The sequence below is a fragment of the Vidua chalybeata genome, chromosome 2 (genome assembly GCF_026979565.1).
Source record: "Vidua chalybeata isolate OUT-0048 chromosome 2, bVidCha1 merged haplotype, whole genome shotgun sequence".
Taxonomy (NCBI): Eukaryota; Metazoa; Chordata; class Aves; order Passeriformes; family Viduidae; genus Vidua; species Vidua chalybeata.
In genome coordinates, this window is record NC_071531.1 from 93762058 (window position 1) to 93788146 (window position 26089).

General features: G+C 40.8%; 1 protein-coding gene across 1 annotated transcript in view; it reads left to right on the forward strand.

The window, feature by feature from the left end:
• KL (klotho) overlaps positions 1-18215 on the forward strand; it is a 44938-nt gene extending 26723 nt beyond the window's left edge. Inside the window, exons 2-5 of the mRNA XM_053935170.1 lie at positions 5302-5812; positions 10420-10688; positions 13133-14249; positions 17878-18215. Of these exons, the coding sequence (XP_053791145.1) occupies positions 5302-5812; positions 10420-10688; positions 13133-14249; positions 17878-18215 (2235 nt within the window). The remainder of the gene's footprint in view (positions 1-5301; positions 5813-10419; positions 10689-13132; positions 14250-17877) is intronic.
• Positions 18216-26089: the final 7874 nt, after the last annotated feature.

A 26089-nucleotide genomic window follows, 5' to 3' on the forward strand; every position in this document is an offset into this window, starting at 1 on the left:
GAAAGAGAATGTTTGCCCAAAGACTGTGTGGGTAAAAGTGACTTAGGATCTAAGGGTGAAACTTATATTTAATGTGTCATCCTTTTGTTGTAGCTTTTGATGAAAATACTTACTTTTGATGATATGGGTGAAAAAACACATTTTCCCCTTCCAGGTACAAGGCCCATTGTGACTAATACATACTAGGTTCCCCCATGTCATTCAAATATTTATTTCCATTTCGGAAGGGCTTTTGATGTGGAACTGAATAATGATGTCTTTGTTGGAAGTATATAATCCCAGTTTCTACTAATCAAAACCTCTTTGTACACCTTTTCCAATTAACTCTTGTCTTTGTATTGCTAAATCATAGAATCATAGAATCATTTAACTTGGGAAGAATCATCCTCTCTGGGCAGCCTGTGGCAGGGCTTGACAACTCTTTCTTTCAGTGACAAAATTTTTCCCACTATCCAATCTAAACCTGCCCTGGTGCAACTTGAGACCATTTCCTATTGTCCTGTCACTTGCTACATGGGAGAAGAGACTGACCCCCATCTGGCTACACCCTGGTTTTAGGTGGTTGTAATGAAATGTAAGGTTCTCCCTGTCCCTCAGTTTCTCCAGGCTAAACAGCTCCTTCAGTTGCTCCTCATCAGACTTGGGCTCCAGACCCTCTGCAAGCTCCCCTGCCCTTCTGTGGACACACTCCAGCACCTCAGTGTCCTTCTTGTAGTGAGGGGACCAGAACTGTAACACAGGATTTGAGGTGTCACCTCACCAGTGCCAAGTACAGTAACACTTTCCAATTCAGTTTCATTAATATGCAAGTAGACAGTTAAAACAAGAGAATTCATCTGAGTGTGGAAAACAAGGTATTAGTGCAATTTATTTGTGAAATGAATAGTGTTATTACTGGTTCAGAAGACACAGAACTTAAAATTAAGAAAACTTGTTCTGCAGGAGTGAACATAAATTATGGAATTGTGATGTTCCAATTAAAATTCTTGATTTGCTCTTGTGAAGGCTGTGCATCATGATAGATATAAATACTGAGAACTTGGAGAATAATCATATCAGTGCCAGATTCAGGAAGATCTTAATGATCATGGAACTTAGAGGAGTAGTCAGGCAAACAAATGTCTTAGTATTACTACATTGTCTTCACTAGTGATTCAGACTGTATAGGTCTGTCCTGCCGTAGAGTGGACAATCTCTGACACAGTAGGACTTTGTCAGATTATGAAGCTTGTGTGCCTGTGTTGAATTACTTCAGGACTATCACTGCAGGACTTTGGTAGGACCTGGCCCATGCTATGACATTGCAGGCTTTTTTTTTTCCTGCCTTAGAAATGTGTTTGATACTTTCCAGGCTATTCAGGTCTCCATTTCTGCATGGAAATGGCAGGTGTGACCTGAGTCTTTATTATTCTGAGGTGGCAACTAGTTGCCTGTATTAAGGCAGCTGGTGGAGCCAGAAATCTCCACTGGCTGTAGTGGGAGCTTGGGCTCACATGTGGACAGTGAAATATAAGGTGTCTTCAGCTCAAAAGGAATCCTACCCTAGAAATAGAATTAATTTGCCTGAAGATAGCTGTGGGTGCAAATTATTATTTGATGTGTTCTGCAGTACCTCAGGTGTCTCTGTGGAGATAAGAGATGTGATTTAGGGTTTATTGGGCGACTCACAGCTTTCTGAAACTGGCTGGAATCTGGGCTGGAAGTCCAGTTTGCTCTGAAGTCTCTAAAACGGTATTAACCACCTAATTTTAGTCAAATGAATTCTGTTCCAAATTTCCATATAGGCGCTCTGCTTTGTCACTGGCTTCTTCCAGCTTTATTTCTATGCTGTTTTTGACTGTTTCATTAGTCTTCATCTGCAGGGGACTTTAATGCACTGTTTTCTATGTTTAGCATTTTTTAAATTGAAATAATACAATTCTGCTTCATGCACACTCCAGAGGGCAGGCACTTAAGTGAGCTTCTTCTTGCCACCTTTCATCTTCCTATAGAATATGTCCTGTCTAAACTGAGTAACAGATTTTGTCTTGTCATCAGTGGAGAGAGATGGACTCGCAAAGAGTGACTCACACTTCATATCTTAGGCAACAGTCTTCTCATTTTCTGTAGAGGCAGACCAGGGGACTTAGAAAGTAAAGTTGAGTGAGATGATCCCACATTGCTACACTTCATCTTTTTTCATTGCAGTGAGAGAGTAAACAGCACCTCATTATGCTTGTAGAGGGATAGTCTGTAGAATTCTCTTCCTCCTTTCTTCATGGTAGATCCAAAGCTAGTAAAATGCTGGAAGATCTCTCTCCACTGACAGGAAACAGGGAGGGCAGAGAGTTCTGGGGGCCACAGTCCTCAAGGTGTTCTGTTGCTGGGCAGCATACTTGCAAATTAAGATGGCATAGATGAAATTACGTGTTTGAGAGTGTACACGGTGGTATCTTAACATTTGAGATGGTAAACTGGAGATGAGTCACGTCCAACAGAGGAAAAATATACAACCCCTTTATAAGAGAAGATTTGGGTGTGCAAATGTGAGTTGCAAGTGGTGACAAATTTGTTCCCAATGGCATTTTAAAAATTGTATTTTAAGTTTTGGGTGTTGATCCTGATGTGTAATGTCTTTTGTTTTTTCCTGAGCATAACAGAGCTTCAGTGTGAAGTAAAATAAAGTCTGTACTTAGGTCAGCTCTCATTTTTGGCATGAGATTTTGAAGTTGTTATTATAGTTTCTCACAAGCGTCAAAACCCATTATATTAATACGGACAGATGGTCAGGCTCCATCATGTTTATTGGAGTTATTGATGTATTATAAATGAGAACATCTACACTGAAGTCTGCAACTCAGAGCTTGATTTAGATACACATTTAGATGCACATAGGTGTGGACTGTGATTCACAATTTCTGAGATTCTTCTCTTTGGCTTTTGGTGACCACTCTGAAAGGGTGTGGCTCTAGTCTCTTGTAGGGCCTGTATCAGATCTGTGCAGATGTTTTATATACCCTACAATGACTCAAAGGCAGCAGGTTTCTGTATGGGGGCTGCTGAATTGAGCCTTGATCGTTGATCTTGCCTTTAGTTGTGCTTTACTCCCAGTGGTTTTTCTCTCAGCAATGATAATTAAAATTCTGCTAGAGCAGTAAAATGGTAGAATTTGCTGTTTTTCTGGGTAATTAACAATGTTGATGTCAAAAATTATATTCCTAGTAATGCTGACACCTGGAAGTGATTGTACTTCAAAGCTTAAATGGTAAGAGTGTATGAAAATAAAACTCTGAACAGCAGCTATCAATAAATTAATTATAAAATTTGCCAACATGCCAACTGCATGGAGTGGAATTATGAAGGTTTCTATATTATTTGTATTTCAGGGAAGGCTAAAAATGCATGTGACATTTTGATATATGTTCATTTGATTGGCGACTCTATATGGTGAGGGTGGAGGTTCATGTCATCACAGCACATATGAATGAATACTGAGTGATGAGTCTCAAAATACAAATGTAAACTGTTAGTGGAGTTATTAGGTAGGTTTTTATTCAAATAAGTGGATCTCAGAATTACAGAATCACAGGATGTATCAGGCAAGGAGGGATCACAGTGGGATCATCAGGTCCAGCCTCCCCGCTCAAGCAGGATCATGCTGGATCCCATTACACAGAATTGCAACCAGACAGTTCTTGAATATCTCCAGTGAGAGAAACTCCACAACCCCTCTGGGCAGTCTATTCCAGTGCTTGGTGATCTGTACAGTAAAAAAATTCTTCCTTGTATTCAGGTGGAACTTCTGTGCATCAATTTCTGCCTATTGCCTCTATACTATTGCTCAGCACTGCTGAGCAGAGCCTGGATCCATTCTCTTGGCACTCTCCTTTAGATACTTAAAGACAATGGTGAGGTGGGCACTGCTGGCTCAGGGGCACCTTGTTGTCCACCAGGACCCCCAGGTCCTGCTCTGCAGAGCTGCTTTCCAGGAGATTTCCCCCAGCATGTCCTGAGACATAGGGTTATTTGGTGCAGGACCCTGTATTTGCCTTTCTGGAACTTCAGGCAGTTGTTCTCTGCATCTCTTCAGCCTCTTAAGGTCCTTCTGGAGGGTTATAGAGAACTCTGTTGTATTGGCCACTCTCCCACCTTTGTGTTGTCAAATCTCATATTTTTCCCTTTTTATCAATGACCTAGGAAAAAAAAAAGACAATTTCTATTAATGTATAGATTACAAAAGATTGAATATGGATTCACAAAACAGTCAACATTCTTTGATAAGCTAGGTTCAAAGAAAAGGTATGTTTTAGATGGTGAAGGGCTCTGGAGAGATGGTTGTTTAGATGTGCATATGCTCACACTGTAATTCTGTGGCCACATGAACAGAAGTAGTATGGTAAGTTGTCTCTGATTTTACTGCTGGCAAGGCTGCCACTGGCATATTATGCCCAGTTCTGCTTCTGTAGTTGGGAGACAGATGATGACAAATTGGAAGAGAATTAGAGGAGAGCAGTGAGAGTGGTTAAAGAGCTTGAAGGTAACGCCTGAAGATAATGCAAGGCTTCAGGAACTTAATATTTAGCATTTAAAGGGAACATCAAGAGACTGTTATAACTGACATCTCAGGAAAAGATCTCAGGAAAGATCTCAAGAAAGATCTCAGGAAAGAAATTTTGTACAAAATATGTTCTTACAGTAAAAGATAAAATTTTACCAAGATGAGTGCTTAAATTCTGATGCTAGGTGTAAATAGTACATTTTAATAGATTAAATGGAATTATTGGAATAATTTTTCAGGACCTGGCAATTTTTTTTCCACCAGACTTTCTAAAGCCCAGATAGGTAGTTGTATATTCCTGTGTTTTGTATTCTGATTCAAAGAGCATTAAGTTCAAAGGTGTTTCTTTGTTTTGTATTGTTTCAGAGTTTTGGGCAGATTTTTAAGGTTCTTTTTTTATATATCCATGAATCTGCAGATAAAGTGATATTACTATAATGAAAACCTTTTTTGAAACATGTTTGGTTAAATGCATTTTCATTTTTGTAAATACTGGCAGCATGTCTGAACTCAATAATATAAGTTAATAAAGCCAGAAGAGTGTTCAATGCTTGTAATAGTATTTCATGGAAAACTGAGATGCTCTTTTCCCCAACCAAATAGTAATTTCTGGTTGATAAGTGGTACTAATATGGTATTAAGAAGTAATTTAGGTATTGTAAACTATTGATGAATTAATAAGACTGAGCCCCAGTACTTGAGAATAATTGTGTTACTTAAAATGGATTTTTGGGTCCATTAATTATAGCCTTTCTTTTCAACAGGCCCATGCTAAGGTCTGGCATCTCTACAATGACCATTTTCGTCCAGCTCAAAGAGGAAAAGTGTCCATTGCCCTTAGCTCCCACTGGATAAAACCCCAGCGTATGACTGAAAAGAACACAAAAGAATGCCAAAAATCCCTTGATTTTGTGCTTGGCTGGTTTGCTAAGCCCATATTTATTGATGGTGACTATCCAGAGAGCATGAGGAGCAACCTCTCATCTCTGTTGCCTGGATTCAGTGAGGCTGAGAAGAAGTATATCAAGGGAACAGCAGACTTCTTTGCTCTTTCTTTTGGAGCTACCCTGAGTTTCCAGCTTTTGGACTCCCACATGAAATTCCAGCAGTTGGAATCAATAAGCCTGAGGCAGCTCCTTTATTGGATAAACATTGAATATAACAACCCCCAAATATTCATTGTGGAGAACAGCTGGTTCGTTTCTGGTACAACCAAGAAAGATGATGCCAAATATATTTACTATCTCAAGAAGTTCATTATGGAAACTTTAAAAGGTAGGACTTACTTTGTATTAATACATGCTTGAAAAAATTATAATGTAATATAGCCTACAGAGGTGTGTTAAGGCACCAGGCTGAAAACTGATTTTAGTCTATAGCATTCATCTTGGCACTTACGAAATGAGATTTCAAATCCCTTTCCTGGGTTTGTTCTTTCCTTGAAGAACCCTCATATCTGCAGATAGTATCTGGTAAGCTTGATGCTGCTGTCCTTGAGGCCAGTAGGAAAATTTCTACTGTCTTTGGTAGGAGGAAATGCAAGACATGTAAACTGTATTCTCAGTGGCCTTAGGAGAATTTACTGTGTTATATATTATTAGCTGCTTTCCTTATCTGAATGCATATGTACAAAACATAAGAATATATATATGGGAAGGTAAAACCCATAAGGCTGAAATAGTACATTTTAAAATTAAATATTGGAACCTTTTCATTCTGCATCTTGATCTTGCCATTGCCCAAATTTTACATTTGTACAGCTGTGGGCATCAATCACAGTAATTTGAATTTCCATCAGTTAAAGGAGAACTGAATGGTTGAGGATACATAATCAAAATAATTTAATTTGTTAACCTTTTATTTTTTCCAGACAGTAAGGAAATTACACCACCGTAGATAAGACTTACTTGCTGTTTTCCCGTTTCCCTCTGGCAAAACATTTTTTCAATCCTAGTAGTCGCCGATAAGTTGTTGGAGTTCCCATTTCCACTTTCATTGTTTTTAAATTTCTAAATTTACAATTTATCAAGTGATTTACTTGTCTACAGTTTACTGTTCTTGGTTTAAAGAGTATTATTGTATCTGTTAGTCCAGATGAAATAGACGTTGTGTTACATTGCCATTTTCATATGGTGAATGAGAAAAAAATAGCTTCATTTTATTCTCAGCAGTAATGAAGATGCAGAAGATTCCCAAACTGGTTTCATCTGCTATTCCAGAAACCTAATTATTGCATGTAAATTAAAAGGTGAATAAATACCTTAGCAAAACATAAACTAACTGTTGCAAGTACGGTATTACTAGTTTGCATAAAGTCAGATGAATAGCTCATCTTCACGAAGGGGTCATAGTCCAGTTACCCCTATTTCTGCTTAGATTTTAAATTGCTGGAAATACATACATGGATCTGTCTTTTAATCACAGCTGGTTAGAAGCAATCTCAATTACAAAGTGTCTTTCCATTTATTATATCACTCAATAACTAAGAATAACAGCAACAACAGTATTAAAGACTTGTCATAAGACACTGGCACTTGCCTAAACCTTTTATAGGAAAAAAATCCAACAAAGAAAGCAGAGACAGGCTGGATCTGCAGGAGGGACTTTGGTATCATTAAAATGGAAAGTATTGCACCCAAATCTTCTGTTGTTAGAATCTGCAAAATCCAATGTAAATACCAAAGTTCTCTATGCAGTGCCTTGGGGAATATAGTTGAGAAAGATCCAAAAAAGGCGTCATGCTGGCTGTGAGCAGAGTTGTTGGACAGCATTAAAAACCAAACATAAAGGCACAGGCTTTCTCTCTGAGACCTGTAGATATGCCTATCCAGTGCAATAAAGCATTGTAATATGAAGATTTTTGAGGTATTTACCATGAAAATCACTCCAGTGGTGAAGGGACAGTAAAATGACACTGGAGCTGTAGCGCTGAGAAGCAAGGATGATTAATTTAGACACGGGGCCGCATAACTGGGATTTTGCTACTTGCTAGATCTTGCCAGTATCTGTGCCTGGTTGTGTGTATGTACTGGTTCAGACAGAACTGCTTATTTCTGCATCTACTTTAATAAGTGAATGCAGCCCAGTTGGAGCAAACTTAGAGTAAAAAAGAGTTGGTGTTGAGGGCCAGGTGTCCACACTGTATGTATTCCTGAAGCCCATTTCTGGATTAATTTCACCCCAAGGGAACCCAGACCATGCATTCTGAGTCCACTGTGTGATGTGAACTGAAGCATGATGAGGGAGATTTGCTCAAAAGTGTGCTCCTGATTTCCCTTGAAGTGCTGATGTAAGTGTCCGTTCTGGTACTGCATGTTGTAGACAAGCTCTGTACATTTTTTAAATTTATTTTTTATTTTCCTTTGGGAAGAGATACTTATTTGGGATTCACAGCCCTGTTTGCTATTTTTAGTATTTCTTTCTTTTTTTTTTTTTTTTCCCAGGCACCATTTAGGGTTGATTAGAGTAAATAGAGCTGTAATATAAAGTTGTTAAATATTAATTAGAGCCATTAATTGGTTGGAGATGTCTTCTCCCATGTGTGGGGATCTTACTCTGGGGTCATATTCACTTCCCTTCTCTGTCTCTGGTGCAACAAACAAATGGACTGTGCCTTGTAAAGCAGAGCATGTTGCTTGGAAGGGCTCCTCTGGGTCATGTTGGCTGGTGGAGGTCAGGTCATAATTTGGGGGGTTACCAGGTCTGAATTCAGAGTCTTAAGCAGAAAAGGAATAGCCAGGCCCATGGCAGGTAGGAGCAAGCTATTCTCAAGTATGTCCAGAGGTGAAATATGGATCCTGGGCACCTTCCAGATGGAAGCATGGGCTGAGGGCTTCACACACCTCCCCTTCAGGCACTGGGGTTGGAGAGCAGCTGAGCAGAGGGTTTTAAAGATCTGTATTTGATGCTTATGGGTCTGCTATGTTTCCTTTCATGACTTCTATACTATTGAGCCAAATAGGGCATAAGCTGAACCTCTGTTTAATTTTTAACCCAGTTTTGGTCTGTACAGTATTAGACTTGTAGGCGTGCCCTGGGGGATTGCTTAGATCAGGAGTCACTTCCAGTGGTAGTATGGACAAGGCCACTGAGTTTCAGAAGCAAGGACAGTCTAGATTTCAGTCAGCCTTGCTTGGTCACCAACAGCCATAAAGGAAAAAAGGGAGACGAAAGGAAAAGAAAAGAAAAAATAAAAGAAAATAGAAAAAAAGAAAAGGAGAAGAGAAGAGAAAAGAGAAGAGAAATGAAAAGAGAAAAGAAGAGATACATTAATTTTCATTGTGGTAATATACAATCTGTGTGGGATACGATGTTTGAGACTTCCAGACTCCTTGGAACTTCCAAACATTTTTCAAGTTGTTTCTTTCCTCAGTGACACTTAAAAGTTAATACATTTTTTAAAAAGGATTTGAGGAGGATTTTTACAAGGTGCTCAGGAAGTGTGGGAATGCTGTGTGAAGTGATGACTTACAGAAGGGTGAGATGCTGTTCAAAGAAGTTTTCACTGAGACTGGTTCACACAGTGGACCTGTACTGGCTTTTATTTTGCTGTATGGCAGATGTCATCATGGGTGCATGCAGAGGTTAGAAAAATAGTGACATTTGCCAAACACAAAAGAATGATGCCTTTAGGAGGAGAAATATTCAATTTCCTTAGACATTTTCTCATGACCTCTGACAAACACTGGGCCAAATTTGTACCTTATTTAACTGCATTGTTCCTTTAATTGATTCAAACAGGGTTACAATCAAGAATCCATGTGGTGCCTCATAACTGATTGTAATGAGGTACATTAGTAAATGTACCTCAGGAAATTAGGGTCTTGTTATTCTGTTTGCCTGAAATAATGCTTGCAGTGTTACTAGGCTGGTAAATATTATCTTCAGTCAGTATCCAGTTTGGGCTGACAGAAAATGGTGAGTAATAAAGATAAACTTTGCTGGCTACAGAGCCAAACACCAGTTCAAAAGAACGCTTAAGAATGTGCTTAAATGCATTGCTGAATTAGGGTGGGTCTAATTATGTAATTAGAATTAGCACACTCTTTTGTGCTTTCCTGGAGCTGAGCCTTGCCCAGGAACATTTTGCTGAATCTCACTGTTTAATACAGCTAAAAGTGAGTGTCATTTGGAATCTTATAATAATGCTGGTAAAACTAAGAGATGCCAGTAGGTCCTAACATTAACCCTTAAAGCATTTGGTGATTTTAGAAGTCAACCAGTTGACCTAGAACATGCACATATTTTTAGAAACCTTTAAATATTTGAGCTGGAAAATGCTGTGCCATAAAAGATGTAAAGAGACAGAATTTCCAAATAAACAGTCTTTCTGTATTATCACTTCTATTTGGAACCTGTGATAATAAAAATCCATGTGCACACCAAATGTGCTGTCAGGTTTTTCTCAATATGTATTTGGAGTGGAGGGGGAAGAGATGAAAAGGAGTACAGCTTTTGTTTGTATACAGGGTAGTGCTGCAGTAACAGCTACCCTGGAGTGAGCTGCAGCATGAACAGAGCAGAGGGCAGTGCAGGGCAGTCATCGGCTCCAGGGCTGCAGGTGGCTCAGGCTCTACTCTGAGGCTGAGGTTTGGCACGTCTGATGAGCAGCACTGCTCAAACCACTGCTGCACGGCTTCTCTTTCTAAATCTCACTGCTTTAAAGCCAAGCCAGGTACCTCTGCTGCCTCCTACCATAATCTGGCAGCTCCCTGAGTGCAGCTGAAATATGTTCCCTGAACAGGCTTTGAGGAAGGCCCTGAGATACTTATCTGACTTGTTGCATTGTTCTTACACACTAATGCTGCAAGCATTGCTGATAGGGTGTGATCTAGAGAGGAAAAATGAGCACCATGCTAAGTTTGGGTTTGTTCTTTCCTCAGCTATCCGGTACGATGGAGTTAATGTGTTTGGCTACACAGTTTGGTCCCTCCTGGATGGCTTTGAGTGGCATAGGGGGTACAGCATTCGACGTGGACTGTTTTATGTAGATTTTCAAAGCCATGACAAGAAGTTGATGCCCAAATCTTCTGTCTTGTTCTATCAAAAGCTGATAGAAAAAAATGGCTTCCCACCTTTGCCTGAAAACCAGCCCATAGAAGGTATTTTTCCCTGTGGCTTTGCTTGGGGAATTGTTGACAACTACATTCAGGTGAGTCTGATAATAAAGCCGACGGGCTGTCCAGCCAGATCAGTGCACAAGTTCACAGTGACATAGTGAATAGAGTGTCTTTGCCACAGTGCTGCAAGGAGATGGGTACAAGTTTTTTGTGCCAAACATTATGTCTATCATTTTTCACCAGACTTCCTGTGTGTGACCAAAGTGAACCAGTCAGATTGAGACACTATAAATAACATTTTAGAAAAATGTATGGAAATGGAAAGGAGTCTGATGCTTGTCTTCCCTGAACATTCGTGATCAGTTATGGGAAGTCAGCTCTTTTCAAAGGGAAGTCAGTTAAAACTGCTAAACTGTAAAATATATGTTTTAGAAAACTTCCTGACAACTCCTAAAACTCCAGTGGCATGTTTCTTTATTTTATGCAAATACATCCTGGTACTGTTCTTAGAGATATTTTATATAAAAGGAAGTGAACAATAGTAGATTCAAATGAAATTTCTGTATTCCTTCTATTTCATTTTATGTCATACTGTGTCTGATGAGGGCCTGCAGTGCCCCTGCATAGAACCTAGCTAGTTCATAGCCCTCAGTCTTTATTTCAACTGATCTGATACTTTGGGAGAATTTTTCAAATTATAATACTTTATAACATGAGTAAAAATTGTACCTTAGTTATGATTGCTTTACAGATATGGGCTCTGTAATTCTCTGATGCTATTTTGGGTTGCACAGCTTCTCTAACCACAGTAAAGAGGTGTAAATTCAAAGCCAAGGCTCCATCCAAACCAGAATTTTTAATTTAGATTTTCCACAAAGGCAGAATCTTTCTTAAGGCTTGAATGCAAGGAGCTTGTTTGTTTCTTCTCACTCCAAAAGCATGATTTGGCTTTGTTCTTTTGAGAAATACTGCAGCCTTCTTACCTCATGCACCGATTTCCAAGAAAATTCAAGTCATCCTCCTAGCTCTCAGATAGATTAAGAATTGGAAATGGAATTGCTGCTTTTGGAGTCAGGAACAACTATAAAGTTATGGAGTCAGTCAGCCTACAACAGCTAAAAATCCCTCCCATCCCCAAAACCTTCCAAGCTGAATATTTTAGTTTCAAAAGGCCATTCAAACATTTTGTGCTGTAAGGCTTAGGTTGTTTGATTTGTAGATGCATCACAGTGGAAAAACTGTTTTGACAGCATCCCCACAGTATTAGTGGCAATGCATGCTTTAGTAATCTACAAGGGACAATTCTCCAGAAAAGCAATTTCCCTCAGACATGCTGTTTTTTATTACTTTCTTCTACAAGCACAGTACTGACCTCTCCGGAGAAAATAGCAACTGATTTTCAGCAACTTCTGTTATACAGTCTGCAGAGCCTCAGCTACAAGTTGAACACTGGTTGTAGGCTGACACCTGCTTTTCAAACAGAGGGCAGGACAAGGAATCTGAACTCAGGGGGAAGCCACACACCAAAGATTAAAAAGAAAGCGAAAACAACAAATAAAGACCATGGTACCACTATCCTGTGGTTTGGATCTAGGAAAAATTACAAAGAGTATGAATGAGGAAATTTCACACTGTGCATTATTATAAGTAGTTCAGTTTTTCATTTTCTAGTCTTTACTGTGCTGGTGATTTTCATTAAAAAGTGAAAGTATAATTCTGAGCAACCCTGAGAAGCTCATCTTGTACTGTAGTAGTGTGCCATACAGGCAGTTCTGACATCTGAAACCCTAAAGCCTTCTGGGGAATGCATTTTCTGTTGGAGTAACATACAGTGGGTTTACTCAGAGGCCCAAAAAATTGATTCAGACATCAACAGCCTGCTGAAGTGACTTGGAAGGGACTTCAGTATGAATTAAATAAAAAAGGATGTCTTCAGCAAGAAGGAAAAAATTTGCTTGTCCACTGAATTTTTGCTAAAAATCAAGTGCAGAGCATTACTCATCTTTCATCATAGACAGGAAAAGAAAAGAACACAGCAATTATGTTGTATTCATTATTTCTTCTCATGCATTCAGGAGTGGTCTTGAAACTGACTGTACTGGGTAATTCACAGCAGACAGTCTCTCTGTAGACCTTCCTTAATCTTAAAAGAAAAACATTTTAAAAATTACTTTAGTCTTCACTGAAGATGTTCTTCTCTGGATATCTGTTGCAGACTTAGTGCCTTATCCCTGAGCAATCCCTTGTTTCTTTTGGAAACTGGAACAGCTTAGAGAAGACATAAACATGATGACCATTAGCATAAGTTTGTTTGGAAAGTAGGGTTAAAATAATATATAGATTTGGTACTTTTCTGACATCACTTGTTAACAGAAAAGTCATTCATACATATGAGCCCAAGATGCCAGTATCAGAGATGCTGAATGCAATGTTTTGACTCAGGATATTCTTTCACTAGGATGTGTCTGATGGTTATAATGTTCCCGCCTACCTGGAACAAACAGCTTGAATCTGGTGTGTTTCCTGTTCCTCCTAGGTAGACACGACACCCGCCCAGTTCCTTGACCCCAGTGTTTACGTGTGGGATGTTCACCAGACGAAGAAGCTCATTAAAGTGGATGGAGTTTATGCCTCGAAGCGCAAGCGTCACTGTGTTGACTTTGCTGCTATCAGGCTCCAGATCTCTCTTCTGCAAGAAATGCATGTCACACACTTCCATTTTTCACTGAAATGGTCTTTAATCCTTCCTTTAGGTAACCTTTCTCTAATCAACCACACACTTGTACATTACTATCAGTGTTTTGCTAGTGAACTTCTCAGGGTTAACATAACTCCTGTTGTTGCTTTATGGCAACCTATGATTGAGAATCAAGAGCTTCCAGTTTCTCTTGCCAAATATGGAGCTTGGGAAAACACAGAAATTGTTCAGGCTTTTGTTGAGTATGCCAGATTCTGCTTTACCAGTCTTGGAGACCATGTCAAATTTTGGATCACCATGAATGAACCATCTGTGAAAAACCTGACATACACAGCAGGGCACAACCTGTTGAAAGCCCATGCAAAAGTCTGGCATCTTTATGACAAAGAATTCAGGAGATCTCAGAAGGGCAAAATATCTATAGCTTTGCAAGCTGACTGGGTAGAACCAGCTTGTCCCTTTTCCAGGAATGACCAAGAAGTTGCTGACAGAATTTTAGAGTTTGACATTGGCTGGCTTGCAGAGCCCATCTTTGGGAATGGAGACTACCCAGAGGTGATGAGAGCATGGCTTCACCGAATAAACAGTGTTGACCTGTATAATTTCCACTTGCCTTACTTCTCAGAAGATGAAAAGAAGTTAATACAGGGCTCATTTGATTTTTTTGCCTTGAGTCACTACACTACTACCCTTGTGGGCTCAGAGAAAGAAGATGCAGTAAAATATGACCACTACCTTGAAGTTCAAATGATCAATGACATCACGTGGCTTCACTCTCCCAGCAGAGCTGCAGTAGTGCCCTGGGGACTGCGTAAATTGCTCAAGTGGGTGAAATCAAAGTATGGCGATGTCCCAGTTTATATTATGGCTAATGGGATTGACGATGACCAGAATATGGTGCATGATAAGCTCAGAGTGTATTACATAAAGAATTACATCAATGAAGCTTTAAAAGGTAAGGAACCACAGATGGTTTATATGTCACAAATCCCACTATCAGTATACACTGTGTGATAAAGTATGCTTAGCTTTACATGTCCTCTGTAGAATACTCCATAAATGAGATGTTACTACAGTGTAACAGGTAATTTTCCCCTTGATTTATGATTGTTTGGTGTTACTAAACCTAAGATCTTGCTTATATTCTGCATAAGACAGCAGAAGAAGTTTTTTATGGATTCAACAAATTTAAATAGAAGTTGTGTGAGTAGCTCCACATGTATTTAGTCAGACTTTTATCTTATTGCACTTCTACTGTTGTTTCGCTTTGTTGCTTTGCTCCACTGATGTGCCTCAGGGCTGGGTTTGAGTTCTGTTCCTCAGTTGTCTCTGTATCTTATCCAACAGTGATCTTCATAATAATTCAGCTGTCTACCTCATTATGCCATTTTCTGGACTGTTTCCTGCTATTCAGAACACATACCAGTCCTTTTCTTTGACTCAAAGTTTCATAAATTATAAGGCAAAAAGCATTTTGAGTCATCCTGTCATACAGCACATGCTGTTTTTTCAGAAAAGCACAAGACCCAAATGAGATAATTTTTACTGATGAAGAATCTTTGGCACCTCACAGTGTGTGTATATATATATATATATATATATCACTTCCACTATTAATTGCTCTAGCTTCAGCTTTAAGCAATTTTGTTGTGCATTTCCGCATGTATTTTACCTATGTAGGTATTTGCAGACACAAGACAAGCTATCTCTTATTTATCTCTTTGATAGATAATACAGACAAAGCTCTTTGTGTCCCTTGCTATAAAGCATCATTTCAAAGCTCTGCATTATTAGGTTTTTCCCTGTATGTTGATACTCCTGAGAGGGGTAAACCCACACCTGGACACATTGTTCTTGTCACAGCCACACTTAGGCAGGTACAGCATAACCTCTTACTCTCCTCATTTCTACAGGCTGTTGGCCTTCTTGGCCTTATCAACAGGTTGGTTACACAGATTCTGTGGTGATTTACTGATATTTTAAACTCAGTTACAGATTCCTTTCCCCCATTCCAAGCAGGACTGCCTCTTCAAAAGTAGGTCTGCTTGTTCTTTGACATCTTCACATTTGGTAATGTTCAAAGCCTGATGCTTATTTGTGCTTGCTACACTAGCTAAGTTATGTCTCTAATCTTTGTGACTTGCAGACTGTGAGAAAAAGTTTTACATTTATTTCAGGTTGCTGATATATTTAAGATCATTCAATAACTTAGTACTAAAAGCCGAGCTCTGTGATCATGGTAGAAATACACACACTGTGACACTTACCTTCAATTACATTTCTAGACTTACTTCTAGTTCTATTACTTCTTAATTCTACTTGAGACTAGTTAAAATCTGTTTATTATGGGCTTCCCTTGACCTCATAACATTTTATTTTCTTGTTCCAAATGCCATATAATATCAAGTGAAGCTCTAAGTATTTAACATCAAACATCATTACTTTTATTGATCTGCTGGTCTCAGAAAAAAAGATGTCAAGTTATTTGACAAAACTTATTTTTCATAAAGCAGAGCTGATTGGCATTAATTGTGTATTATCTCCTAAATTTTATACTTATCAAGCTTTATATAATCTGTTCCACTCTTTTGATAGGTAGTGAAGAATGGCTGGAAATTCCTGTCCACTTTATTAACTATTGGCTTTAATTTCCTCCTCTGTAATTTCCACCTCTTTTGCAGATTACAGAACATCAGTATTAAGTGACCAAGAGTTCATTCTCCAGCATTTTGTAGCACTGGATGCATGTTTTATAAATCTATAGTTTAAAAAATATTTTGGCTATATTTGGGCTTGTGGTTTCAAGCTGTTTTTTTTCTGTATTGCTTGTCTCCTTGGCACTTCTGTTTTCAAAGTGTCTGTGGATATGGACTTTTCTCCCAGTTCCCATTAGCAAGAACACCTACATACCTCTGTTTTTTACAGAACTTTGCCCTTTGTACTGTTCTGTTACTACTGTCCCCCAGTCACTTCTTTCTCCCTCTTCTGTCCAGCCTGTAAAAAGCTCCTATGTTTTTCAACTTAACCTATTTTCTTATTTTTTCACCTTTTTTGTGATGGATAAATATGTCTCTGCTAACTAGCAGTAATACTTTTCCTAAAGCTTAATCTCCCCCTTTAGACACCATATGCTCCTCCATAGTGTTTGGTCCATTAGCTTTTCCATTTCTTTCTTCTCCCTCTCTGATATTGCACTTTTGTCCATCTTGTTGTTACATAACCTTGGCATCATGACTAATTCAGGTTTCTCCAAAACATGCATTTCTTTTTTGCAAGACCTTGTGCAGTAACTAAGATGAATTAGAAATCTTGTGTCCTCACCTCAGTGTCACAGTGTAGAGGGAGATTGGTATGTGTATGCCCTGGCCTTAAACTCCCTATTCTGCCTTCTTCCTCAAGCTGATTTCAGGCACTGCATGTGGAAACTTTTGTGCATGTCATATTGCTCACCTGCATTGTTCCAGGGGAGCCAGCAAGTTTGTACAGATAAATGATTCCAGGATACAGTACAGGACCCTTTGGATTGAGGCTATATTTTGAAGTCCTTTGTACTCTCTTTAAGTACATCTTTGCCAATTGAAAACAAAGAACAGGAGTAACCATTTATGTAACACCATTACATCCACCTGCAGTTCTGCAAACACAACTAATTATCCTGAGCAGCAACTCTGTAAAAGGCTAGGTAAATATTATTTCATTTTACATGTGAAAAGTAGGTTAGAGGTGCTAAAATCTTGCATGTGGCTTCAGAAAGAATTGTTTCCAGAAGCATATGAAAATTCCCTTCTGTGTGCATCTGCTTTAATTTGTTAAAACAGTGCTTTTGAGAGATAAACTACTAGAGTTTGTGTTTACTACTTTGGATTGATTTTTTTTGTCAAGTAGGACAGATGGCTCCATGTTAACACTGCAGCTGCTGGACCTCTTCCAGTAGCTGAGTTAGCAGTATGGATTGTGGACATGTTCTCAATAAAGACTAACACAGGTCATCTTGGATCAGAACTTGGGTCAGTGACAGGAGAGGGCATAAACTTTTGCATAAACTTTCCCCTTGCACCGGTGATATCCTGGTACACAACCTCAGCGTGGCTGTGCGATTTTTCTGGTGTCACTGTGCCTTTGCTAGTGAGAAGTGCAGCCTAATGTCCTCTGCTTCTTGACTGTCCCCGTCATGATGTGCCCTGCAAGGGAGAAGGAGCAATCAGGGAAACAGGCTGCAGAAAACTAGGGGCAGGAAACCTAAAACCTGTATTCCTTCATACATAACAAAGAGAGCCATCTTTTCATGATAGGCTCCATGCTGATCATTAAACACAGTCAGGCACTCACAGCTGTGTTTACCAAGCACAAGGAAATAAATTGCAGGATACTCACAGATCACACTGTCTGGAAGTGGCTGACAGATTCTTACTTTTTATGAGAAACACTTCACAGATGTGCATGTACCTTACCTAATTTTGGAGAGAAGTGCAGATGGGGGTTTAACATTCCCCTGCTCCTCCTTTACATATGGACATATGGTACTGCTCTTGAATGCAAAGTGACATTGATTCATTTCTTCAACCCTTTGTTTTCTTTTGCAGCTTACACTTTGGATGACGTTAATCTTCAAGGATATTTCGTCTATTCTTTTAATGACAAGACTGCTCCTAAGTATGGTCTCTACAGCTATGTTGCAAATCAATACGAACCAAAGCCTTCTCTGAAACACTACAGAGAAATAATTGGCAATAATGGCTTTCCTGGTCCTGAAACTCCTGAGTTGCTATGTCCAGAAGAGGTTGCCTCATGTCCCGAATGCCACTTCTTCCGAACGAGAAAATCATTATTAGCCTTTATCTCTTTCGTATTTGTTGCTTTTATTGTTACTATATTCTTCATTACTTACTACTCCAAGAGGGTAGAAAGAAGGTATAAATAGAGCTTCTCCTTTGAATACATCACTCACTGTCCTTTTTCTTGCATCCCCTTGGGAAATCTGAAATAAAAAAGCACAATGCTGTGATTGTTTCAGCATTAGGAAGGCATTTACATTGCTTGATACTGCATGATGTTGACATTGAGAAGCTATTGCTTGCATATGGCTTCCAGAAATAATTTTCTCTGTTATAGTACCTTTGGTTTATAACCAGTCCTTGATTCCTGTGGTTGGAGTTGTCTCACAACTTTCCCTGGGACCTTTTGTTAAACAGATGCTTTCCCCTTCTTGGATTTCCCTTGCTGAGCTGTACAGGTGAAAGTAGGTTTTGAAAACATGGTGTGATGGAAGAGCCTAAATGTCAGCTTCTCCAAGACAGAGGTGAAACAAGAATTTACTTTTCCAAATTAGGGTTTAACACTGATGTTTCTTAACAAGAACTAGAACTTACCTGGAGCAGGGATCATGACTGAGAAGAAAGCTGGAGGAGAACTGCAAAAAGCAGTGCCAGGGGAAAGATTAACCCCTTTCCTAAAGCAGATGCAGGAGGAAGGACAGGGGGAAATGAGTCTGTACTGCTGGGAGCTCTTGGTAAATCGGTAACTGGTATTGTGACTACATCTGAGTTCAGGATGCCATTGGGGAACGTCAGTTAAAGGAACTGTGTCTTTCTCAGTGGGGTAAGAAGCAGGAATATATCCAGGGATTGCAGGGGTCATGCCATCTACTGTGAAGAGCTGGGAACGGTGAAAGGGCTTCCCTTTGTTTTGCTCAGAAAAAAAAAAGGGCAAAGAACAGGAACTGGGATGTCTTCACTCTCAGTTGGCAGAAAGCTGTGTGCCTGACCCCGTGTCTCTTGCCCTGTACCCAGGGACATGGCACAGCTGGGACACCCCGTTTCTGCACTTCTCACAGCCAGTTGAATTTGGTTGCCACTGCTGCTGCCCAGCCACTTACCTGCTGGAAACTTGTGGTAACTTAACAGGGATGGTCTCTGCATGCTATTTATGTTGAGTGCAGAGACTTCAAAAGCCAGCATTTTGGTGTAATAGTGCAGCACTTTATTGCTGCCAGGGTCTGAGACTGTGGAGCTGTTGGGCCAAACCTCTCACAGATTGGCTGGAGGTTCTCCTCTGAGCAAGTGGACCTGGCAGCATTTCATTCCAAAGTATTACTGGATGTCTGAGGGCCTCTTTCTCTCAACAAGATAAAATAGCAGAATGTTAGCACAATTGTTTATAAGTAGAAACAGAGAGAATGGGGAAAAAACCTACGTAATTTTGCCTGCCTTGTGAATTGCTGCATTCGGAGGGTCCTCAGTGTAAAGCAGTATGGTCATCTTCCTCTGCTCACTAACTCTAGGCCTGCAGTGCCTTCAGCTGTAATTGTATTTTTATTCTTTATATGAACAATGTCACTCACTGGAAGGAACATTTTAAAAGAAATATGTTCTGTGTTAATCAAAAATTATTTATCTAGTAAAGCTGATTATGCTGTATTAAATGTGATGTTTATCTACTAGATTACTAGAAGATGACTAAATAACCTCCCAGGGTTCTTTTCAACCTGAACACTCTATGATTCTATACTGTATATTAAAACTTACATGTGAAATATTATTTTAATTTGTAATTTAAGATTATATTTTCCTTAAATAATGTATAGGAAAAAAAATTAGTGTCTTCTCATAGTGATTAATATATTTTTCCTCTGGTTCCAGTCTTTAAATGGTCTCTCTTTGCAATTATGTGTATTTTGGTATTGAGATTAAGGTGCACATTTCAGGGTAAGTGATGAAGTATTAAAAATATGTGTAAAAATTATTTATAGACTGATAGGACTTGCTGTAGAAGAGAACATTTCAAACTGCTATATATTTATGCCTTGGTGCCTGGTGCACTGAGGATTAGGAAGAAATAGCTCTCCCTGAGTGTATGAAATGTGGAATGGCTTTTCCCTGGCACAGCAGTGAATCACCGTGCAATACGTTACGCTGGCTGCCAGAAGCCTTTGCAGCACGTAACAAAAAGTGACGTTCATTTAGCACAAGCTGCACCCAGGTCGTGCCTAGCTTGTGTGCTTTGTATGCGGTGTGTGTGTGGTGTGTATTTTTGCTGTTGGTCAAACATCAGGCCTGATGTTTTTGAGGAGCCCGGTGTACCTGCTTTGTACCTGCACCCCTGGGTTTGAGGAGGGCTCAGGAGGGAAATCCAGTAGAGCACAGGTGCCTTGGGCACAGTGCTGATAGACACTGGCCTGACCTGATGCTTCACGAGCAGTTCTCATCCATCCATCCATCCAGCTGCTGGAGCTGTGGAATGGCCCAGGCGCAGCACAATGTGTGAAACAGCAGTCCCAGCACGGAGGAGACACGGCAGGCTCTTCCCATAGAGGCTGGGTGATATGTAACCACTGACAGGCAGATGGCACCAGCTGGATAGCTAATTTGTAGGTAAACTGGGATTTGTTGCTGTGTGATCATATCCACTCATGGAGCCATGACCCATGGAGCTAACACAGCCTTTGGCATAGTTGCCTTCAGAAGAGGTTTTAAATATCACTGCAGAGCGCAGCTGGCTTGAGCAGGGCACAGTGCCAAATCCTTCTTCCAAGCATCCTGCCTGTGGTTCTGCCTGGGCCAGTGAATTGCACAATGATGGGCTGTTGTGATGGAGATAATGGTATGGTTTTGCCTCTGAAATCTGCTTTATTTTATGTAATCAGGGACAGTGCAAGTTTCCTGTCAATTGTCTTGAAAAAAATCACTCTTCAGTAACAGCAAAGAAACCCTTGAATGGGCAAAGATTGGGTACCTGTCCAAGGTGTGCTTATGCAAACTGATGTGGCAATCACCTCCTTTGGTCTTGCTGTGGGGCACTTGCTGCCTTCGATGCTCACATGAGAACTGAGAGCAGTGATGTGGCGCTCCCAACCCCATCTGTGCATCCTGAGCAGAAATGCAGGCAGCAGCAACAAGGACTTGGAGCAGTGGGGGCTCCCTACTCAGGCTGCAAAGAAGGCTTGGTGGTGGCTAGTGGTTTGTTTTCTGAAGAGCAACAAGGCTCAGCATGTTCAACTTGCAGTTTTTTAGGTAGACTGCTTTCTTGATTTTTAACTGTGTTTATAGAATGAAATGTTGTTGCCAGTTTACTCAATGCTCCAGATTAAACATTGTATCTGTTCAAAATATTTTTGTGATGTGTGTGCAAAGCTTCTGGTTTATTTCCTGAAAAGATTGTGCAGAGTGACTGTGGGAGGGATGTCTTTGCTAAATGACAGGATGTTATATTGTTTTTATAACAATCGCAGAAATGAAATAAAGATACTGAATGTAACAAATTGTAACATGATCTTAGTGTTTAATCTGTCCAGTTTTTTCGCCTGCAGCATGAAGTACAGAGCATCTCAGGAGAGGCTATTGTGATAACTCTGCAAGGAGTTTGTGTTGTTTGTTTTTCCAGTGACACAAAAATAACTCTAACTTTTGTTGGAGATTTCTGGGGCCTGTGGCTAAACAGATGTTTTTCCAACAGACCTAGGAGTTTGGAGGGTTTTTGTTATTTGAGGATTTTTTTTATTATTATTTTTTAAAGCGACTGTTGCTATTTAGAAAATCTGTGGAAGTAACCATACCAATTTAAGAGTGCCTTGGTGCAATAGCTTATTCCATAGTAACACTGCAGAAAACTCTTCTATTCCAGTAGTTACTCCCAGGTTCAGGGATTCTGCCAGCATAGTTCAGCACTAAGCAGTCTGTTTGTGGCATCGTTGTTAAACATCCTAAGGAAAGTAAATGTCAAGATTAAGGGTAGTGGGAGCAGAACAGAACAAACCCAGTGAACAGAAGAGGGACCATACAAGCCTCAGCATGTCTAAACACACAACTTGTCCTTTTCTCCTTGCATTTTATGTGTTGCTTTCAAGTCACTTAGAAAACTCGATCTGTTCATTCTGCTTCCAGAGACCGCTGAGGTGAAAATTCCCTTATTCAGGGTGAAGAAGCCAATTCTAGGTGCTAGACTTTAGCTTTGGCAAGGAAAGTTCAATCCTGTTCCTTTTTCGCTCAAAGCAAGCCAAGAAAAAGAGGCATGGAAAAGAAAAGGGAAAGCTCTTCCTGTCTTTGATGTGCCACTCATGAATTGCCAAACTACCCTTCCTCAGCCCTCTCAAGGCTATGGCTGGTGAAGGCTTGTTAAGCCCACCCTTCTTGTTAAGCCTACCCTTTATAAGAGATTGGGAAAAAGGAATAATGAGGTGAGAAGTGTCAGGGCCCAATGTATCAGAGCCTTTTACTTTGCTTCATGAGTTCAACAGAAACACCACTGTCAAGCAGTTCTGAGAAAAATTAAGATTTTTAAGAAATTGGAAAGTTGAAATAACAGCAGCCTGCAGCCAGGATGCTTGTGGGTGCTGACATTTCTCTGGCTATTATTTTGTGATGCTTTCTGTGTTTCTGAAGGAGTAGCAAAAACACCAGTGAGGCAGAGAGAAGCCAGGGGAAATACTAACGAAGCAGGGCAGAAAAGCCACAGGCACAAGCAGATGTGCAAGTTCCTCATCCTGGGAGCTGAGTGAGCAATCCCCTGCTGTGGGGATGGGCCATAGGACTTCGAATATTCCTTGTTAAAAAATGATTTTTGTTTCCATATTTCCCATATTTCTCCCTCAGTGATATACCTCCTTCAATGATACACCTCCTCTGTGAGGAATTTTACTGTCAAAAGCCTTTTTTCTTGTCACAAGAATTACTCACAACATGGTGAAGACTCATTCTCTGATCCCAGCTCTCCTGAGGTCATCTCAAATCTGGCCCAAATCCCAGGAGACCAATGGGAGTCTGAGGTGCAGGAGGGGTGGTCAGTCACCAGCACTGAGCAAAACAGTGGGAATTACAGCAGTGATGTTTTCTAATGCTGCAAATTTTCAGCGAGTGGTATTAGTTTCTGCATTAGTTCTTTTCTGTTAGTGGAAAGAGTTTCTTCCTTACTGAGAGTAACACACAAAACTTAAGGTGTTTGGGGGTTTTTGGTTTGTTTGTTTGTTTGTGTTTATGTTTGTCTGGTTTTGGTTTCTTTATGGGAAAGGGTGAGTTTTAACATTTCCCCTGTAATCTGGGATGTATGAAGGACTTCTCCCTGATGTTTTTTATGGCATCAGTCCTTGCAGAGGAGGAGAGCACCTTGGCAGTGACTTCTCAGTCCCACCTGTTTGGTTCTCAGGAGCTTCCAAGCCAGAGCTTCCCTTGGGGCTGTGCCTTATGAGGTGCATTTCCAAGCTGAAGCAACACCTCCAAGTGGGACATGTGCTGGGGCTTGGAGGAAGAGCAGGGCCAAGGGCATGTTCTGGTGAGATCCTGGCTGAAATGGTGGTTTGGCTCTGGGCACTGAGCTGGCCAGTGCATTGCTGCTTTCTGCATTCAGGGCTCTGTAAAAGGCCTTCAGCAGCTCTGTAAACCAGCAGGGCTGCACAAACACAACACCTGACCCAAGGAATCTGGTTTTCCTCCTGCCAGAGGAAACTGTGAATTGGCTGAGTGTTCAGTTCAAGAGGTGTAATGGTATAAACTACCTGCACTGTAAAGTTTTACGAGGTGACAAAGTTTTGTAGTCTGGCAATAGTGCAGTTGAACTGGAGGCTGTCGGGTGCCCTGCCAGGAAAGGGAGGGGAGGAAGAAGGTGAGGAGGGCTTCCCAGCAGGCTGCAGCCTCTCTGGGCAGCCTGGAGGATGCCTTGAGGAGTGCAAGGCTGCTGCTCCTCCAGTCTGGGACATGTGTGGCTCAGGCACTTAGTGCTGTGTGAAGAATGGGGCAGAGCAAGCTCCAGCTCTCTCATCATCCCTTCTTTCCCCTTTGGGCACATACTTATATACACTTGGGCTATAAAATGGGGAGGTATGACAGAGGTATATCAAGGTGTATCACTTACTTAGAAGGCAAAATGACATTTACAAGCCTTATAGATTTTTTGTTGATAGTTTTCACTTTGCAGCAACCCTTCTGCCTCCCCCTGTCCACTAGAATTAGATGGGTCTTATTTCCAAAAGCTAGAATATAAGTGCTCATAAAGGAAACTGCCAGTGGTGCAGCTGCCTCTCCCAGCACTTGCTGAGCTTTTAAGTCCAATTCTGATGCAAGTTTGTGAATTTTATAGACATTTGTAACTCATTTATCTCCCACATTGCTGCAGGATCCTTGAGCGGATATTGCCTTTCCTTGCACCTCACAGCAGGAGGCGGCGGGGTCCTGCTCTTGGCAGCACGTGGTTGCTCCTGCTTGGTATTCACGGGCACATTCCTCTGGCTGATGATATATTATTATTGGGCTGGAGGAAAAATAATGCAACCAAGCTCTTATTATTTTCTCCTTTTATCTGTTTAGTCATATTAATGTGGGATCATCGTTACATAAATGAGCAGGAGATGCAGTCAAGGACATTCATTTTTAAAGTTCTCCAATGCTCTTCTACTTCAGTCATTCATCTTCTGTCTTTAATTACAGCAAGTGATCTCAGAAGCACTTAAAAGATTAAATTACTCAATTATTTGAAAAACCCAAATGCAATAACTGTATCTTTTTGCTGATAAATACCAGCCATTGCTGGAAAAGGTTGCCCAAGGCAAAACATATTGGGAAGCCAAGGAGGCCATATTGTAACATTTTGTCTTAACCCAGTGATACCCTTTTAATTTTTCATCATTTGCAAACTTTACTTTATTTGTATTGATAAAACCCACAAACTTTTCCATCACTGTCCTGGTGGTTTCAGCAGTATGATGAATGTCACTGCCCAACACTTTACGAGCGTCCTGGCACCTCCTTGGTGTGTGGAGAGAAGGACATGAGGATAACCATAGGCATCATCAGCATGGCCAGGCAGTGAACCCCATCCAAGTCGATGCTTATGGATGGGGGATGGTTCAGTGTTTGGGAAGGGGATGTAATTAAAACCCAGGTGGTGGCTCTCTCCATGATGAGATGGGTGGGTTCCCTGTTGGCAAAGGTGAGCATCCATGCTGTGCTAGTGGGCAGACTGGCTTGGGCTCCCCAGCCTTGTAGGAAACAGGAAAGAGGGACAAAAACTGGCTCTGAGATGGTGTTCTGGGTGTCCCATGGCCATAGAGGGAGCTGTGCCCTGCTTGTCGGCATTGCTGCCAATACTGCATCAATGCATCTGCAGCAACAGTTTGTCCTTCCTGACCAGCAGCCCCATTGCTCACTGGAGATCCCGAAGTACAGCCACTGAACAATGGGAAGTTTTCCCTAAACATTTTTTTTTTTTTTTGCATCTTTTGCAAAGCAACAGATGGAGTTGAGCCAGTTCTGGAGCCTGGCTAAGGTGCTTGGGTGATCCCTCCTCCCTGGGCTAGGAGAAAAGCAACATGACTCTTCAGGGAAAGAGAAATCCAGGGTAAAGAGTTAAAATCCTGTACTTTCTCTTCATAGGTCCAATTCTGAGTTCCTGTCTCACTGGGCTCCAAACAACACTGGACAAAATACCAGAGCAGCGATGAACCCCAGAGTGCTCTACACTTTGGTCATGGTGGGCTCCTTTCTCGTGCTGGTTAGCTAGCAGTGAGGCACAGGGCTGGGGTTTTGGTGTTGATGAAAACTTCCTGCTTTGGACTACCTCCATGGTAAGTCTTTAAACTTAAAGAATCTGGGGGCAAAAAAGGACTCTCTGTTTGTTGTCAAGCCAGACCAGCTGTGGTGCTTCATGTCCTACTACTGTGAAGAGCAAGCCTGGCTGGTATTAGCAGGGAGCAGTGAGGTGGCCACGTGGGCTGGGAGACCCTGGGTGGGTCTGGGGATCAGGCTGCCCTTAGCCAGCATCTGTCCCACATGCATGGTGGGGCACTGCTCGCCCACAAATGCTGCTGCT